Source organism: Lactuca saligna, chromosome 3 (genome assembly GCF_052625555.1).
Source record: "Lactuca saligna cultivar CGN05327 chromosome 3, ASM5262555v1, whole genome shotgun sequence".
In the NCBI taxonomy this organism is placed as follows: Eukaryota; Viridiplantae; Streptophyta; class Magnoliopsida; order Asterales; family Asteraceae; genus Lactuca; species Lactuca saligna.
Window position 1 is genome coordinate 200,036,499 of NC_136419.1, and position 19,370 is coordinate 200,055,868.

At 38.7% G+C, this 19,370-nt stretch overlaps 1 protein-coding gene and 1 long non-coding RNA gene across 2 annotated transcripts; one reads left to right on the forward strand and one right to left on the reverse strand.

The window, feature by feature from the left end:
• Positions 1-734: 734 nt before the first annotated feature.
• LOC145037741 (RWD domain-containing protein) lies at positions 735-5,334 on the forward strand. Its single transcript, XM_078986446.1, has 7 exons — positions 735-1,072; positions 1,564-1,602; positions 1,774-1,911; positions 1,990-2,135; positions 2,233-2,333; positions 2,566-2,678; positions 4,793-5,334. Exons 1-7 carry the CDS (start codon positions 932-934, stop codon positions 5,162-5,164), a joined length of 1,050 nt encoding a protein of 349 aa, XP_078842572.1. The 5' UTR covers positions 735-931; the 3' UTR covers positions 5,165-5,334.
• A 1,299-nt stretch (positions 5,335-6,633) lies between these two features.
• On the reverse strand, positions 6,634-8,793 carry LOC145034112 (uncharacterized). Its single transcript, XR_013677897.1, has 2 exons — positions 7,381-8,793; positions 6,634-7,087 (listed from the first exon to the last, which is right to left on the reverse strand). It is a non-coding gene; the product is annotated as an uncharacterized LOC145034112 (long non-coding RNA).
• Positions 8,794-19,370: the final 10,577 nt, after the last annotated feature.

Here is a 19,370-nt window from a genome sequence, read left to right on the forward strand (position 1 = left end):
CCACTCATATCCAAATCAAACAGGGCCTAAGCTTTTCCCAAGTCACCACCTGCAAAAACCTAGATTTTTGCAAATATACGTCTTTAAAAATCTAGAAAACAAAATAAAATCGCTGACCATCTAAAGTTTTGTAGGAGTCGACCTACGAAAATGATGACTATTTTTGTCAATTTGCTAATATTTGACGATTTTTTAGAAAACAGTTGGTAGGATTAACCTAATAAAGTCATATTTTGTTTGTGAATCAAAATATCAAATGCAACATAATAACTCATAATAATCGAATAGTCTCGGCTACCTTGTATTTGTTGACCAAGACTATAATTTCAACGAACTTTTGATTGTGAGTCGAACAACTAAAAAAATAAAAATCGCTTCATGTTTCTAACATGCGTGGGATAAAGAAAGGGCTAAAGGCTAAACATTTAATAAAAAATGCTTCATTTCTAGTCTCTCGTGGTTTTAAAATCGTACCATAGTAGAAATATTCGCAACCATCTTTCACTCTCGAAACCCTAAAAATCCCGATAATCGCGACACGATCATTATGTGGTTTAAAAAATTAAAACCGAAACCACACAACTTGAAACTGCATCATTTGAAAACCACACATTAGGATCTTAAGATTACAAAAACTAATACATGTTTGTGGTTTGATTTTGATCTAAAACCTGACCATATAACTAGTGATATTAAAAGTTATAAAAAGTTACAAGCAAATAATCCAAAAAAAGAAAGCTTTTAGAAATGGATCCGCAGATATTCGAAAAAAAGATGCATCGTGAGTGCCCTCAAGGCCTCAAATTTAGGGACTATTTGTGAATTCATCAGCAAAATCAACCCAACAGCAGAAGAGGCGTATACGTACACACCGACCACCAGACTGATTCCAAAGATTTGGGGGTGAAAATCCCCACAAAATCAGGCGCTAATGGCAGAAGAAGACGAGGTATTAATCGAAGTCGAAGCTGCAGAATCGGTTTATGGCGACGATTGCGTAGTTCTCGCACAGTACCCTCCTCATCTCCACCTTCTAATCAAGCCTCGAACCGCAGATGTTTCCTCTCAACAGGTTTCTATTAAGATCTCGCAGTTTCCTTTTTTACTTGCTGATGTACTTGATCGATCATTCGAAAAGGAGCTAATTTGTGCCGGATATATTAAATTTTAACATTTGTTGCAGTTGTTGTATAGCTAGTTGTACAAGGTCTTATGTACATGTTTGAATTCTTAATTTTTAGCTATGTGATGATTTCGTGTCAATTAGATGATAGAGCTGGAGGTTGTGTGCTCTATTTTGTTATGTAATGAACTACCGATTAATATCTATCGTGAAGAACATTTGCTCATTCCCCCTAGGGTTACTAAATGTACCATAAACCTCAACTCCTCAAGATAGCTTCACATATGATGATAGATGTGTTTGCAACTTTGCATCAGTTATTTCCTTTTAACATCTAGTTAAAATTACTTGACATCCTTTATATGAACACATATTTAATCTCTCTGACTCTTGATAGTGATAAATCTCAAGTACACTCATGTTCTTGTTTCTCTTTACAGTTTGTTGAAGCAGTTATTGGGATAAAAGCAAGTTCTAAGGTATTTGCATCATCAAACAAAAATGTCAAGTCCACATTACTTCTTTGCTCATCTTCCATATGTGTACAATTCATCTAACACCAAGTAACATGATCATTACATATAGGAAGTAACAGTTTTATGATATACTCACCCTCTCTCTCTCTCTCTCTCTCTCTCTTTTAACTTCAGTATCCAGATGAACCTCCAGAAATTATGATTATAGAATCCAAGGGTTTAGATGAACAAAGGCAAAAGCATCTCATAACCAGTATCCATGAAAAAGCATGTGAACTCTCTTCAAACTCAATGCTTGTAGCACTTTGCGAGGTATATAATATATTAAGCTTCAATAAAGAACCTATTTTAGCAAATAAATCTTTATTAATGTAGTTGAATTTTTACTAGGAAGCAGTTGAGAAGCTCACTAGCATGAATCACCCTGATGGAGATTGTCCCTTGTGTTTATCTCCTTTGGTTGTTAATGAAGAGGGTGCTTTGGATAATTCTCTACCTTTTATGAAATTAATGTCTTGTTTCCATTGCTTCCATTGGTAAATAAAAATATCTTATTCTTCCCTGAATTCTTATGAGCAAAAGCAAATGATGTCTTTGTGAATTATGAACTCTAATTTTGTTCATCTTATGCAGTGAGTGCATTATCAGGTGGTGGAATTGGCTCCAAATGCATCAAGAAGTTGATCATCATGCTAATTCATCTACACATGCACACCAGATTAAAACTCAACCAGGTATTCTACTTAAGGGTATTAAAAATGTATTATTATTACATGCTTTTATTTGACTATAAGTTGACCAAAAGTATTGTACTTAAGGGTACCAAGGGTGGGCCCTACAGATTCACAAAAAAGCATATCAAAGTTTCTCCCAATTGTAGCTACAATAAAATGTGGATCACCTTTTTCTTTCTGTCACTAGTAAAAAGGGTATTTTAGACATTTGACTGATATGTTTATTGAACAGAAATAAAAAAAAACATGGAAGATCGAATGGGAATCTGCCCTGTATGTCGAAAAGTTTTCCATGCCAAAGACATTGAACATGTGCTCAACTTAGTGGGGACTTACTCTCAATTGGTATCTCCACAAAATTATAATTTACTTTTTTTTCTTTTCTTATTATTATACAAATCATTATTATTCACATCACAAAATCATCAAAATTTCATTACTTTAAGATTCATGTTGCATAAATTTGTCCCTAAAGTTTAAACAACATTTGAGAATGCGACAACAAATTTTAAAGGGTAAATTACACGAATCGTCCCTCGTCCAGGTGCCAAAAAGCACGTTTAGTCCCTATTTTCAAAAATTAACTCGAACCGTCCCTGTATAATAATTTTTTCACTCGGATCGTCCCTGTGGACATAAAATGACATTTTTACCCTTAATAATTTCTTTTTTAATTTTTCATATGTATTTATCATTTTTAGATTTAGAAAAAAAAAGAAAAAAAAAACAAAATACCCTACCAATCAACCCACCTGTCCCGGCTCCTCCTTCCCCTTCGTTTTTCCCCCTTTTCTTTCTACATCATTGAAATCAGGTCTCCAGATGAAGACCACCATCCACCACTCCATCTCTGCTTCTCCGTTCGCCGCCTGTCCACCACCGTCTAAGATCTGCACACCATTCACGAAGTCGCCGACAACCATGAAGTTGTCGGAAACCACAACCACACATCTCTTCTATTTCTTTCTCTACCACCATTGTAGCAACCATCATCGCCTACATCTGTGTTCGAAACCACCACCTCCATCTGCGCACAACCATCACCGTCTTCTCCCTCACCCTCGCCTGGCAAAAGCAGAAGAATGGATCTACTTTTTTGTTCGCCTCTATCTCCATTTGAAACCCTACAGCGGAGGTACATTCCGTCGGAGTAATATGAGAGGGTTCCGTGTTGAATCAAACTCGGCAAAGTTTCAACCTTAAAGAAATCGAGTCTGCCATTACTCACATCTTTGGAAAAAATCAAATCTAACACCACCTGGAGTGTAGATCTGGAGTGTAGATCTGCGAACAGGTGGTGATGGTTGGTGTTTCCGCCTCTCTTCCTTCGGCTGGTGTTTCTACAAGGCTTGGTGGTCGACGGTGGTGGCTTAAGGAACCTTGGGAAGAAGGGGGATAAGGGTTTATCAACGATGTTTTTGAAAGAAAAAAAAGTGGTAGTCAACTGTGGTGTGTGGTGGTCCGGCGGTGGTCAATGGTGGTGCTCAGTTGTCCGGTGGTGGTGATGATTTTGCTTTAGGGGAAAGTGGGTTTAGAAGGGAAGGGGTTAGATAAGGTGGGAGGGATGAAGTTTTTATTTTATTTTGTATATTGTTATTAATTGTAAGAAAAATAAAATAAATCAAAAATTAAATAAAAAGGGCAAAATAGTCATTTCATGTCTCGTAAGGGATGAAATGTGTAAATTTAAACTAACGAGGGATGACATGTGCAACTTTTAACCAAATGAAGGACGATCCGAGTTAATTTTTGAAAATAGGGACTGAACGTGCTTTTTGGCACATGGACGAGGGACGATTCGTGTAATTTACTCAATTTTAAAATTTTGGGACTAACATTTTCGAATGAGACTTTAGGGTCTGTTTAATAGTTGCTGATTGAGTCAGATCCAACCTCTTATCAGACCAGTAAGAGGCATATCAAACTCTTACGTTATAAAAAAAATAAATTTCAGAGTAAATTACACGAATGGTCCCTATGGTTTTGGGTAATTTGCACGTTTGGTCCCTAATTTATTTTTTTAAACTCGGAAGGTCCTTACTGTTAGTTTTTGTTACGCACTTGGTCCCTGTCTTACCTAAAAAGACTATTTTGCCATTGATTTTTTAATTTATTTAAATAAACACACCCCAATTCACCTCCACCTTACCTTACCTACCCCACGTTATTTAAATAAATTAAAAAATCAAGGGCAAAATAGTCTTTTTAGGTAAGATAGGGACTAAGTGCGCAACAAAAGCAAACCATAGGGACCTTCTGAATTAAAAGAATAAGTTAGGGACCAAACGTGCAAATTACCCAAAACCATAGGGACCATTCGTGTAATTTACTCTAAATTTCACTCAAGATTAAATAAAAAAGAAACAACCATGTACACATAAAGTCTATTTATCTTTTGGACCAAGTGAACAGTCTGAATGTGAGTAAATGACCATTTTACCCTTGGACTCAACTTTCAGAATCTCGATGACACCGAAGATACAAAAAACGATACGATTCTTAATTCGGATTCAGAAAACACAAAGCGAGAAAAGTTCGAGGCTACAATGAAGCTCCAACAGGAGAACAATGGCTTAATCGAGCAAAAAAAGACTGAAGTTCTCATGCCCGGAATGTTTCTCCCCCGCCCCACCCCCACCACCACCACCACCGCCGCCGCCGCCGGAGAACAGGCGGTGAAATCTGAGACGGATACTGGTGTTCCGGTGAATAAGCCGAGTGGTAGTCACCGGAGAAGCTCAGGGCCCAGAAGCAAGTATAGAGGAAGGAATTCAAGAACTCAAGTTAATAATAATAGACAATGGGTTGTTAAAGATAATGGAAATGTTTAGTGAATGTGTGTTTTTCAATTTTTTAGAAAATTACAAATTTTGTCCCTCTACTTGTGAAAATTGCGGATGTGGTCCTTCAACTAAGGGTTTTGTACTTAATAGGTCCCTGACTTGCGAGGCAAATTAACCTTCAAGGTGGTGTTCGGAATGTAAAAGTTTTGTTTGATTTTTTTTTTTCTTTCATTTTTGATACATTATAAGAATTAGTTACTTTCAATTAAATTAACCTTTTTTGTTATTTTCTGAATATAATTAGATCTTTTGTTATAATTTTATTTTAAGATTTTAAGATTCGTGGTATTTTATTTTTGTTTTTGCTTTTGCAACCAATTTTCAAAGTAATAAAAAGTTTGGCTATTTGACATAGTATATATACAATGTATATTTCAAATGACCTGAAACATGTTGAAATATAATTTATTTGATTCAAGATTATTTATATAAAATAACATTTTGTATTTGTTATTTGTTATTTTAGTTTAATTTTGTTCCTAGGTATATGATTTCATTCCCTCGTACCATTACTTTGTTCATTACAAGTTTTTATGATTTCATTGAACACATTTAACTCTTAACTTTGAAAAAAAAAAGCAGCAAAAGGGGTATACGTTGCTATATTAATTTAATGAGAAGTTAATATTTTGTGTACATATATGTAATTCCATTAAACAAGTGGCAAATTAGGATACTTCAGTTTATGTATATTGTATAGTCTTGATAGCTTGTGTTTAGTTGCATCAAATTATAAGCAGTTTTAACTCTGGTTAATAAGAATGTGAAAATAGAAATCTTAAGACTTTCATTATGGTGTGAATCCTTTGGGAATGAAAGTGAGCTTGATAATGTCTAGAATAAAAGTCTTGGCCCAATACGTTCATCAACAGAATGAGGTTCAGGCCCACTCATTTTTAACATCTAGTTCTTGCCTTCTCGTCTTGGTCAAAAGATAAGAATAATAAAATAAAAAAAAACAAAAACAAAAAAAGTTATATATATATATATATATATATATATATATATATATATATATATATATATATATATATACACACACACACATAGCATATGAATAGGAAACTGAGTTTTTTTGGTAGAATTGGTCCCTGCACTTTGTCCTCATTCTTTACTTATTTTGATACTTTTGGTCCTTATAATCAATATTTTTACATTTTTAGGAACATTTTAATATTTAAATTTTCGCTACAAAACTTTAACGATTTGACAATTTTGATCAATTTTCTAAAAATTTGCTAATTCCTATCCCTTTAATTCTTTAACCGTTTTGACACTTCTGATCCTTGCAGTCAAAACTTTTACATTTTTTCATAAAAACATGAAAAAAACGGTCCGGGATAAAGCCCGGACTTTTCATCCTTACACTTTCTACTTTTGTCATATATACAATAATTAAACATTTGTTTGTGAGATATGAACAATGTAGCTAAAAGTGCTGCCTAAAATGCACCATCTACGAGAGAATAGCTGCCTTAGAATTTAATATTTGAACTAGTGTAGAGACCCGTGCATTGCACGAGTCAGATGGTCGGTCAGATAATTTGAAGTTATATCAAAAGACTACGACATAATATAGAGAATACAATCTTTTATGTTTGTCTGTTCTAAAGGAATGAAAAGTACACTGCTAAATTTGGTTAGCAAAATGCCATATATTTGTCTTTTCCTGGTTATTCTTCTGTCTTTCCCAGTTTGTGTGCCTTCGACTGTCATCATAGCCGAGCACCTTCGACTTAGGTCACCAAGCTAACACAGAAACAAAGTAATTATATTTTGTCACTCTAACCAAAATATACATTTGATAATTATTTTCTCAAATGACATGTCAAGTAAGTCTGTCAATCTTTTGGTCATTTCCAGATAATCTTCTGGCTTCGACTCTTTCCACCTCTATCAAAAAACCAACACCTAAAACGAAAAACATTTTTAATACATTAGGAATACAAAGTATAAACTAAAAAAATTTAAGTTTAAGTCCATCACAATACCCTTTGGTACTACATAGCCTCTTTCCCCAACAGATTAAAAAATTATTAATTTGATAGCAAACCATATTATTTTTACAAATATAAAGTATAAACACTTACTTAGGGCTTCAAGTGCTATAATTTTTTCTTTAGGATGAGATTTTAGCATCCTTTTCACAAGATCTTTTGCAATGATTGATATGCTTAGATAGTTATACCAAATCGGAGTAGTACCTTGTGCATAGATTCACCAACATAACTGAGTTTAAGTCCATCATTGACCTTCCATTTATCCGGAGCTGCCAATTACATTTATCTGCAAAAAGGATATCATATTTCATGTGAAAATTATGTGAATCTATAAATCAAGGGAACAATTGTATTGGGAAGAAGACAATTACTGATGTTCCTCCGACTATATTCAGACTACATATCTTGAACCAGACAATCACTAAATATAAAAACAATCAACATATTCAACATTGGATCAAGGTGCTAGCAACATGTTTCAAAGAAACACCGGAAGGGATAGGGAGAACTTGATAGAAAGTGGGGCATCCTTTCTTTTCTCTAAAAGGGTAAAACTGTAATTTATTAATACAATTGTTAAGAAAAATATTACGACTGAACTTCCATTACCCAGAGGAAACTTTGGTAAAGGTTGGTCCACTTCTTTAGTAACTGTTCATAGAAAATGTCATAAAAGTCACGTTAATGTTAATCATCATTTTCATTATCAAATATACAAAGAATAAACCTACATAACCTCACATCTCAAACTTGATTTATTGTTCTCTAATTCATTGTCCAATTGATGGTGTACAGTGGTGTTCATAGAAAGTTGCTTTGTATAAATCATTTGGCAATGAAGGATCAATTCATGGTTGTAGTTTTTGGTCGCAAGCATAAATGAATTAACTTAGTTAGAATCAACGTTTGCAATTAAAATGTGTAAAATCACAACAATTAGGGCATATAATAAATCTTCTAATGAGCTTATTAAACATCCTATAAGTCTAAAATTTGGATTGAGCTCCAAACTGACATAGACATATTTCACTTTTATTCCAGAACTACTACTTGTCCTCTGTTGATCTTCATCGCATATTAATGAAGAAACGAAGTTCAATCGAGCTTTCAAGAAACCCTGTCTGACCGAAAATGCAGAAAAATGTAAGAATAAACAAAAAAGGCAAAAAAAAAAGAAGAAATTACTTTAAGTTGTGTTGTCTCTGTCATTTATAACTTGCTACCTCCAAAATCTCAAAAAACTGATGTTCATATGCGTTAGGATGTAAGGGGCTCGATCACAGACCTGGTGGCTTAACGGTGGTCGAATAATTTGCAGAGGAGAGTGGAGATGGAGATGTAGACGATGATTTAGGGCTTTTGCATGGTCCTGTCAATATCCTGAAGAGAATCCTAATCAAAGAAATCGGCGAGGCGCCGAGGCAGTTTCTGCAAGTACTCAACCGGAGCAAAAAAGGAGTGATAACGATAGAGAGGAAAAAGGTAGCGGTGGAAGGAACTGGAAGGCGGCTCGGAAGAAGGAGTGAAGGGAGAATGTGTTGAGAGACGGTGATGGCGATGATGGTGATAGTTCCTCCATCTGTAGGTAAATCCATGGTTGATTTTGGAAGATGACAGAAGAAATTGTTAAAGGAAACGAGATATGGAGTTTTTCAAACTGGAAAGAAGGTTCTAGGAGGGCTAGTGATGGATCGGTGGAGTTAACCGTGGTTAAGGAAACTAACCTGATGAACAGTATCCAGGTAAGATACTATTCATAAGGACATTGTGATTTAATTATGTAATTGTTTTGAAATTAATTTACTTAAATTGTCCTTATAGTTTTACGTTTATTCATAAGTCACCCACATACAAACTTTTTTATTTTTATTTTTATTTTTATTTTTCACTTTTTACCTTTACAACCCAATTAACTTGCCATTTGCAACTTTTTTTCCTTATTTTTTTCCTAATATTTATCCTTATAAATAGATATCCCTTTTTTACTTGCATTTGAAGCCCTTTCATTTTTATCGTGAAAAAACTATATTTTTATAAATATACGTTGCAAGATCACTATATGCAATGGTATGGACTTTATATAATTTTCTACCAACAAACACAACTATACCTACTTTTTATCAACACAATCGTTAAATTTAATTAAAAATAGATTGGAACCGCCGCAACAACTTTTTATAGATTATTCAAAAACATCAAATTTATAAAAATAGTCTCTAAACTCATCTTAACTTTCCTTATATGGGGCATTGTACTATTTCTATTTAAAGTTACATTTTTATCGATTATTTAAAAACCATCAAACTTAAAAAAATAGTCTCTTAACTCTTCTTAACTTTTGATAATTCACTCAATGCTTATTTCTTTTAAACTTTTAGTGTTTTTTAAGTTATGATATTCGCATGAGAAACACACGTAGGAACCCGCGACAAAGGACGGACTCAAATACTAGTACGGTACATTATATAAGCGCTTCTGGATTTTGTAAAAAAGACCTTTAAGTGTTGTTGAAAAGAAAGGGTAAGAACCATGAAAAAAAGGGAATAGCTTGTGGTGTACGAGGAGTCAAAACAAAAAGTTGGATAAAAAACATTTGTATAAGAATGGGGTTAATTTTTTTTTGGCTGTTCAAGAATCACACTTGTCTTTGTCTCAGATAGATACTTTTAAACTATAACCCTATAAAGTTTTGAGAATTATCTAATCAATCATTAAACATCTTTTTTTTGGCTTTATAGGAGCATAAAGTGAGTTTGGTTGAGTCTAATAGTGAAGGTGTAAAAGGGTTACCCCTTATGCTAGTTCATTTTTATTTCACAAGTATAAAAGATAAAAAACATCCCTACCCCACGTTCGTCCTAAGTTCACCATCCATTGATATATCTCTCCTTTCTCTTTCTTCTCAAAATAAAAAAAGCCGTTGGAGTCCTCCGAACCTCCGCCGGAAACATTCGATCTGCCGCCGACAACCTCTTACCCACAACCGGAGAAGGTGTAGGATTTCGTCACCCTAAAGCCTCCCATCTCCCACCCATTATCCCCTTACCGTCAAAACAATTTAGAATAAATCCTAGATCTCGATACCATTGCCATTGTTTCTGGTGAATAGAAACCATAAACGAGGAATGTGTAGGGTCTCGTCACCACCATCGAGGCTCGGTCCGACAACTATGTTGGTGGTGCAGTAGACCAAGCTGGATCCTGTTAAGATAACAATAATGGTGTTTGTTCTTCTTATACCCTTACCGTCAACGATGAGCACTTATTTTCTCATAGGAATGAATCTCTTACTCTATCTTTCAATCGTTTAATTGTTTAATTAATGACATGAGAAGATTTGATATCTTCAAACACAAGTCTGTCTAAGTTCTAAAGTTTTTAGATTTTCTCGATGACAAATGGGAACATAATGTTGATATGATGAAGAATAGTGAGAAAATCCACTCTATGGATCTTCATAGCCTGTATGGAAATTAATTTTTTTTAAGAGATAAAGGTTCTGAGGAAAGAGATAATGAAGGACAATTTCAAAGAAAGATCTTTTGTGGTGTTCACCAAAAAGTCAAGTTTTTCCCTTGAAAGTGAAAGTGACAAGTCAGTAATTCTGATTCTAATGAAGAGTACAATGCCAAACTTTACTAAAGTGTTGCTATAATTGTGAAGCACTACGAGAAGAATGAAAACAAAACGTTCAACAGCGCAAGAAAGTTTCCTGCAAAATCTAGCTCATCAACGTCTACAAGGTCCGATGCTGGTAACTCCAAAAAAGATGATGGGAAGTGTTTAAACCGTGGAGATGCTGATCACTTTGCTCTAGATTGCAAAGTTAAGAAGAATAATCCAAAATATGAATCCTATGAAACAAAGTACAAGCGTTTGGTTGCCTCTCTGAAAAGGCAAAATTTGGAGTCCAAGGTTCTTGTTGCTGAAGAAGAAGAAGGGATTGATGATGAAGAATCATTGAATGAAGAGGTTAAGAAGGATGTGTGTTTGATGGTTGCCATTGGTGAGTTTGTCACTGATGAAGGTAGCAACAGTTCAAGTACATTTGAAGCTGATCTTGCTAAAGCTGCCAATGATTTAAAAATTCCGAACTGAAATTCATCATCCTTGTATCATGTGAAAATGTTTGTAACTTATTATGAAAGTGAAAAATCTATAATGTTTGATTATATGCGTCTTGATCTTTCAAAATCAAATCAAGAACTCATTAATCTAAGAAATAAAATTGGATCTCTGAAAACTGAATTATCCAACAACAAGAAGTATCTTTCACTGATGAGTCTATAACTTCGTAATGTTTTTATTATCAATCATGATCTCAACAGTGAAAAGAACTCTGCCATTGAATTTGCTTAAAAATGTAAAAGTATTACAAATAACTGGGCTCATTCCCATTTTAAAACCTTCAAAATTGTCAATGATCAAATACCTTGTTAGTGTGAGAAAATTATTGGAGGAAATTTTCATGAAGTTGTTGATATTTTCAAACAAATTGAAATTGAGCAAAAATTTCCAACTAAAACCGAACTTATTCATGAATACAAAACTAAAATTGTAAGTGGTGGAATTGTAAATCATCAAGACCTTATAGACAAACATTGTGTCATAAATTATGATGGTCTTACCTCGTGTGTTTCTCCTCTAAACACTATTGACCTTTTGTCAAGCCCCCTGATTGTGAGTATGAGTGTCCTAAAAATGCTTCTATAATCAATTTTCCTATCTCTAATGGTCATATTCATAATGTTAAGAATATTCTTTGTGAATTCACTGAATGTAATACTAGTGACTATGATGCTCATGATTGCTTAGTGACCTTTGACACTAATAATTATGAATGTTAATCTTTTGAGCATAATACTATTGTGTCCACATTTGTAGTTCTGATCATTCTTATTTTTCTACAACTAAAGGAAGAGTTTTTAAATTAAACGAAAATGATTCTACTATGTGGAAACCCAAGTTATTTGAAAAACGAAAATCTTACTCTAAAAGAAAAACATGTTTTGGAATTAGGAAGTGCTATAGATGTGGTGATCCCTCTCATAAGGCTAATAACTGTACTTTTGGGGAAAACAAAAAAAGAGAAGAAATTTTGATTAGAAAAAAATGGCTGAGGAAAGAAAATTCCTCGAATTATCTTCTTGTTGAGTGTTATAACATTTTTGGATATGCTAAAGCTTCTATTTTAAAAGCCCATTGCAAAATGGGTCAATAAAGTGTTCTAATTGTGTATGAGTGATGTAGGGTCAAGAGTATATCATGTATCTCGACAGTGGATGCTCTTGACATATCATATGATTTACGTCTCTCGTGGAGGATTATGTAAAATGTCCCTATAAACATTCTGTTGAATGTGTCTTAATCTTTCTAAGTATCTCATTATCCAGACCATCTGCTGAGATTACATTATGTCACTCACTTACGCTGATGATTTGGAATTGTTCATATCTTTAGGGTGAGACTGCTTGGTCATTTTCAAGAAAATTATGATGTAAGGCTTCAATGTTTTTCTTTTCATATTATCTAATCTCCAGACCCTTTCCTTGGAAACATATTGATGTATGTATCAAGTCAAGTGTTTTGCTGAATCACTATGCATTACCCAATGGATTACCCTAATTGCTCTATCATCATTGTAAGAGTTACTTGTATGGTCCTTTAAAGTCAAAGGGTTATTCTTATCCTTGACATCCTTGGATGAAGTATGACATGGTACCATTATGAATTGATTCCATGATTTTTACTATCCTCTTCCTTGGTGTTAATGATTGGTTGTCAAACCAACAACTATTGAAACGTCTTTCCCCTATGTTAATGATATTGTTGTAACACCGAAATTTTAAAACAAATTTTCATTTTTAATTTAATAAAAATACTCCAATCATAATTCTCGAAAACATGTATCAATTGTTTTTACATAACATAAGTGCAAATCAAAATCCCCAGAATCTCAAAACATCTCCACCATAAGTGTGTACTGATCATGCCGGCGCCTTCCCGTGATCATCACTGGTACCTGAAACACATAACACGAAAACGGTAAGCAATATTGCTTAGTGAGTTCCCCAAAATACCACGTACATCACATACGCCTTTCCAGGCCATAGCTCTATGGGATCTTCCGATCCAAGTGTCTCAGGGGATTTTTATCCCATAACTCGGTTGACCTTTCGGTCCATGATATGTTGACCTTCCGGTCCATATCATCATATTCATATCATAACATATTACATATACAACATGCATCACATTTTTATCATGCACATAAGACCTTCCGGTCACACATAATCACCCCATCGGGTAAGGCATAGTGAGAAGACTCACCTCGAAGATGTCGGATAATCACTCGCGCTCAATCCTCCGATCTAGCTTCCTCTTATAGCATAATTACATCTCTAATTAATACCTTCCTGACTTAATTTGACTAATGCCCTTAAATCAACACAAGTCGACTATGGTCAATGTTGGTCAATGGCCACCCCCTTGACCCAACTCGTCGAGTCAGGCACTGACTTGGCGAGTTCAGACGTGAATTCCAGTCCCCTAAATCCCAAGTGACTCACCGAGTCTTTCCACCAACTCAGCGAGTCACCAACTGAGTGAGTCACGGGACAACCCGGTCCGACTCGTCGAGTTTGCTCATGCACTCGGCGAGTTCTTTCCATGCCCGAACTCAAATGACCTTCTGAGGTCAGATCTATTTCTCTAATCTATAGATCTGATCTTCCCAAACATGATAATCACGTAAAGGTCACATCTTGGCACCCATGCAACGCCTACAAGGCTTCTTTTGGTGAAATGACCTCTAAAATGGTAACCTATGTCCTCAACTCAAAGGGAAAGGCATAAAGCAGAGCATTTGGGACTCTCTGGACCTTCTAAGGTCCAGATCTAGGTAACAATTCCCCATGGGACCTCTCACACTCCAAATACAAACTAATCAAGGCATGAAGAAACCCTAGATTAGACTATATCAATAAAACATGAGAATAAGCTCTGAATAATACCTCAAATAGCTTCCTCCACCCAAATGAAAGTAGATCCAAGCTCCCCAACTCTCCTAGCTTGACCTTCCTCTTCCCTTCTTGCTAACACACACAAGGATGATGAACAATGGCCTCTTTTCTTACTCACAAGGACTCTCAGATGCTCTGGTGCTCTCAAGGACGAAGGTAGCCGCAATGAAGGGCTATAAGGTCCTTGAAATAGGGCTCAGACCTGGGAAATTAGGGTTTTAGTCGCCAGCACGGACTCATCGAGTCCCTTCACCGACTCTTCGAGTCCACTCATTAATCCAATCATCACCACGCGACCCTACTCGGCGAGTCTAGGCATCACCTCGTCGAGTCTCTCTCTTTTAGACTCCAAAAATAAATGATAAAAATAATACCTGAAATCCCGAATGTTACAATTCTCCCCCACTAGAATCAGACTTCGCCCCCGAAGTCTCGCTCTACAAACAATTCATGATACTGCTCCCGCATCTCTAACTCCGACTCCCAAGTAAGCTCGGACCCCTTCCGATGTTGCCACTGGACCTGAACCAGGGACACCTCCTTGTTCCTTGGAACCTTGATTCTCCTATATATCGGATCGCGATCGGCCTCTCAACATAGTTCAGGCTCGCATCCACCTGAATGTCCTCTAATGGAACCACTGCTGACTCATCGACAATACACTTTCTTAACTGAGACACGTGGAAGGTATCATGAACCTGACTCAGCTTGGAAGTTAGCTCCAAACGATACGATACACTGCCCACCCTAGCTGTCACCTTGAATGGACCGATATATCGAGGTCCCAACATGCCTCTCTTCCTGAATCGAATCACACATTTCCAAGGTGATACCTTCAGGAGAACGAAATCACCAACCTGAAACTCGAGCTCTAAGCGACGCCTATCAACGTAGCTCTTCTGGAGACTCTGGGCCATCAGCAACCTCTGCCTGACCTGCTGAATCTGCTCATTCGTCTGGAGTACTATCTCCGTATTACCCATCACACGCTGTCCTACCTCTCCCCAACAAATGGGAGTCTGACACCTCCTTCCATACAACAGCTCGAAGGGAGGCATATCGATGCTCTAATGGTGGCTGTTGTTATAGGAAAACTCAGCCAAAGGCAGATACGTGTCCTAACTTCCTCCGAAGTCTAATACACATGCCCGAAGCATGTCCTCAAGTGTCTGGATAGTCCGCTCACTCTGACCGTCGGTTTGAGGGTGATAAGTAGTGCTGAAATGCAATCTCGTACCCAACTCCTCATGAAACTTCTTCCAGAACCTAGAAGTAAAATGTACATCTCGATCTGACACAATCAAAATAGGCACCCCATGCCGAGACACCACCTCCCTCACATATATTTCTGCCAACTTCTCTACGGAAGAACTCTCACTGATAGCAAGGAGGTGAGCACTTTTCGTCAATCGATCCACAATCACCCATATTACATCGACACCCCTTGGGGTTCTTGGCAGTTTGGTGATGAAATCCATAGAAATCTGTTCCCACTTCCACTTGGGAACCTCAAGTGGCTGCAACTTGCCATGCGGACGCTGGTGCTCGCCCTTAACCTAACGACATGTCAAGCACCTCTCTACAACCCACACAACATCTCTCTTCATACAAGGCCAACAATAGTCTCTCTTCAGATCCAAATACATTTTAGTGGCCCCGAGATTGATCGAGAATCTCGATCTATGCGCCTCCTCCATCAAAACACTGCGTGCCCTGCCAGTAAACGACACCCAGATCTGACCATGAAATGTCATAATCCCTCGGCTATCAGTCACAAACTCAGATACGTGCCCAATCACTTGCTCATTCTTGCAGTTCTTCGGTCTCACAGCCTCTGCCTAGGCCTCACGAATGGTATCTAACACCGGAGTCATCACAATCATTCTCTTACACATACCTCATATCGGAACACTCTCTGCCCTCCGACTCAGGGCATCGACTACCACATTCGCCTTGACCGGGTGGTACAGGATCTCACAATCGTAATCCTTCACCACATCCAACCATCTCCTCTGCCGCATATTCAGGTTGGGCTGATCCATCAAATACTTCAAACTCTTGTGGTCCGTGTAAATGGTACACTGAACCCCGTACAAATAGTATCGCCAGATATTGAGAGCAAACACTACCACTCCCAACTCCAGATCGTGAGTGGGATAACTCGCCTCATGAGGCTTCAGCTGCCTTGATGCATATGCTATCACATGCCCCCTCTGCATAAGCATTACACCTAACCTTGATATCGATGCATCGCAATATACTACAAAATCCTCAACTCCCTCTGGAAGGGATAACACCGAGCTTCACACAACTTCCGAAAAAGAGTCTCAAATGAGGTCTGTTGTTCCCGACCGCATGAAAAAGCAACACTCTTCCGGGTCAACCTAGTGAGTGGCACTGCAATCTTGGAGAAATCCTGAATAAATTTCCAATAATAACCGGCCAACCCCAGAAAACTCATGATCTTCGTGGCGGACTTCGGCACTTCCCAACTCATCACCGCCTCAATCTTGGTCGGGTCGACCAATATCCCACTTTGATTAACAATATGCCCCAAGAATTGGACCTCTCGTAACCAAAAATCACACTTGGAGAATTTGGCATAAAGCATCTCTAACCTCAATACCCCGAGGATCTCCCTTAAATGCTCCTCATGCTGCTCTCAGGATCTAGAATACACTAGAATATCATCAATAAACATGATTACCGATCGATCCAACATCGGCCGACATACTTTATTCATGAGATCCATGAATGCTGCTGGTGCATTGGTGAACCCAAAAGGCATCACCATAAACTCATAGTGCCAATATCACATCCTGAATGCCGTCTTCTGGATATCCTCATCACGCAACCTCATCTGGTGAGATCTAGACCTCAAGTCTATCTTGGTAAACCAAGATGCCCCCTGAAGCTGATCGAACAAATCATCAATCCTTGGCAGCGGATAACGGTTCTTGACCATTAACTTGTTCAGCTCCCGATAGTCGATGCACATCCGGTGCGAACCATCCTTTTTCTTGACAAAAAGGATCGGCGCTCCCCACGGCGAGCTACTCGGCCGAATAAACCCCTTCCCCAACAGCTCCTGAAGCTGCGAGGATAACTCCTGCATCTATGGTGGCGCAAGGCGATAGGGCACCTTGGCGATATGTGCTGCCCCCGAAACCGAATCAATACAGAACTCTACCTGCCTCTCGGGAGGCACACCCAGCAACTCCTCGGGGAAAACTTCTGGGAACTCGCACATTATCGAAACCTTGCCAACCGATCTTGGTCTCCCCGAATCAATCCTCGTACCCATCATATAAGCTTCGAACCCCTTGCAGCTCTGGTACAAACTCTGCCTCGCTCTGGCAGCCAAACAAAACGCTGACCCACTTCGAGTTCCCTCGCCATAGACCGTCAGCACTCCCCCACTAGGATCTCGAATCTTCACCAATTGCTGCTCGCTACTATCATAACCCCAAATCGGCTAAACCAATCCATGCCCACGATGACACATACGTCCCCCCATCGCAATCGGGACCAGATCTATCGGAAACCCAATGCCAAAAATCTCAAGTACACATCCTCGAATCACGTCTGTGGCATACACTGCTTGCTCGTTAGCTATAGAAACTCATAGAGGTCGACTCATCGCCTCTCGCTGGATACTGATGTGTCTACTGAATGCTAATGAAACAAATGACCGACTCACACCTGAGTCAAACAACACCAAAGCAGGTACATAATTCACAAGGAAAGTACCTACGCATATCATAATATAAACACAAGATCTCATCATAAACAAATAATAACAGAATACATACCAGCCACGACGTTGGGCGCTGTGTGAACCTCCTACGCTGTCAATTGGAAGGCTCTCCCGCGAGCCTTCGGTGCCTCAGCGTTCACTGACCAAACCTCAGTAGCACACACGGCGGCAGGGGCAGATCCCTGCTGTGCTCCCTGTGCTGTCCCCCGCAACTGCGAACACTCGGCCTTCCGATGGCCCGTCTGGTTGCAATGGAAGCAAAACATGAATCCCTTGGGGCATGCCTTGGCTATATGACCCTCCTTTCCATATTGTAGCAAGCACCAGATCGACAAACTCCATCAGGTCCCTTTCCACACTTTCCACAAGTGCAGCCCTTCTGGCCTCTAGATCTCAAATCAGCGGGCTTTGCCTGCTTGGCTGCCGGCTGAGACTGTGCCGGCCGCCTATCCAACCCCTGAGACTCGGCCTCCTCCTTGGCCCGAGTCTCTAACTCAATCTCCCTCTTCCGGGAATTTGCCTGAAGCTCAACATATATCCGGTATGTCGAGTTCGATACAAACTCCCAAATGTCCCTCCTTAGAATGCTCAGATATCGGCTCATGCGTGCCTGCTCAGATGACACGTGCTCAGGGCAGAACATCACCCTCTCATGAAACTTCGTGGTGATAACAATCACTGACTCAGTACCCTGCTTGAGGGTCAAGAACTCCTGGGCCAACCGTTCCCTTTCCACCGGGGGAACGTACTCGTCTCTGAACATAGTGGTGAACCTCTCCCAGGTCACCGCTGAGATCTCCGCAGAAGTAAGATGCGCCGTCACAAATTTCCACCAGTCCTTCGCTCCCAAGCGAAGCTGGTTCAGTGCAAACCGAACCATCAGTTGCTCTGGACACGAACATGTGTAGAAGCATCCCTTAATATCATATATCCATCTCATCGCAACAATCAGATCCTGCGTCCCATCAAACTCTGATGGCTTCGTGTTGCTGAACTCCTGATACAACAACGAGTCACCCCGTTGCGGCCTAGCAGCAGCGAAGGCTGCGGTGGCCGCGACAACAACAACATCAGTAAGAGCGGCGTACCGCTCATCAAAGGTCTCAATCAGCGTGGTCTTGATAGACCCAAACATCTCTGGTATCTTAGCTCGAATGGCCGCAGCCACCTCATCAAGAATCATCTGGTGGAGCTCCTCATCGCTCGCACCCCCTCGCTAGTCCCCGGTCTGTGGCGTGTCCTAACCATGATGCCTCTGAAATACAACATAAAAATATCAGAGACTCACTCGAGTATACTCGCACTCCATAACTCAACCATACTTGCTCCCTAATACCCTAAGGATTCTTACTTGGACTGTGCACTGATCCAGTGTCTTCGGTAGTACGGGCCCAATACTACCGCCCACACCGCAT

Bases quoted from the DNA above. Each gene is read 5' to 3' on its own strand.
- LOC145037741 (XM_078986446.1), top strand. From the start codon at position 932: ATGGCAGAAGAAGACGAGGTATTAATCGAAGTCGAAGCTGCAGAATCG. The intron at 1,912-1,989 runs GTATATAATATA...AATTTTTACTAG, and splicing joins TGCTTGTAGCACTTTGCGAG to GAAGCAGTTGAGAAGCTCAC. The intron at 2,679-4,792 runs GTATCTCCACAA...CTCAACTTTCAG, and splicing joins TGGGGACTTACTCTCAATTG to AATCTCGATGACACCGAAGA.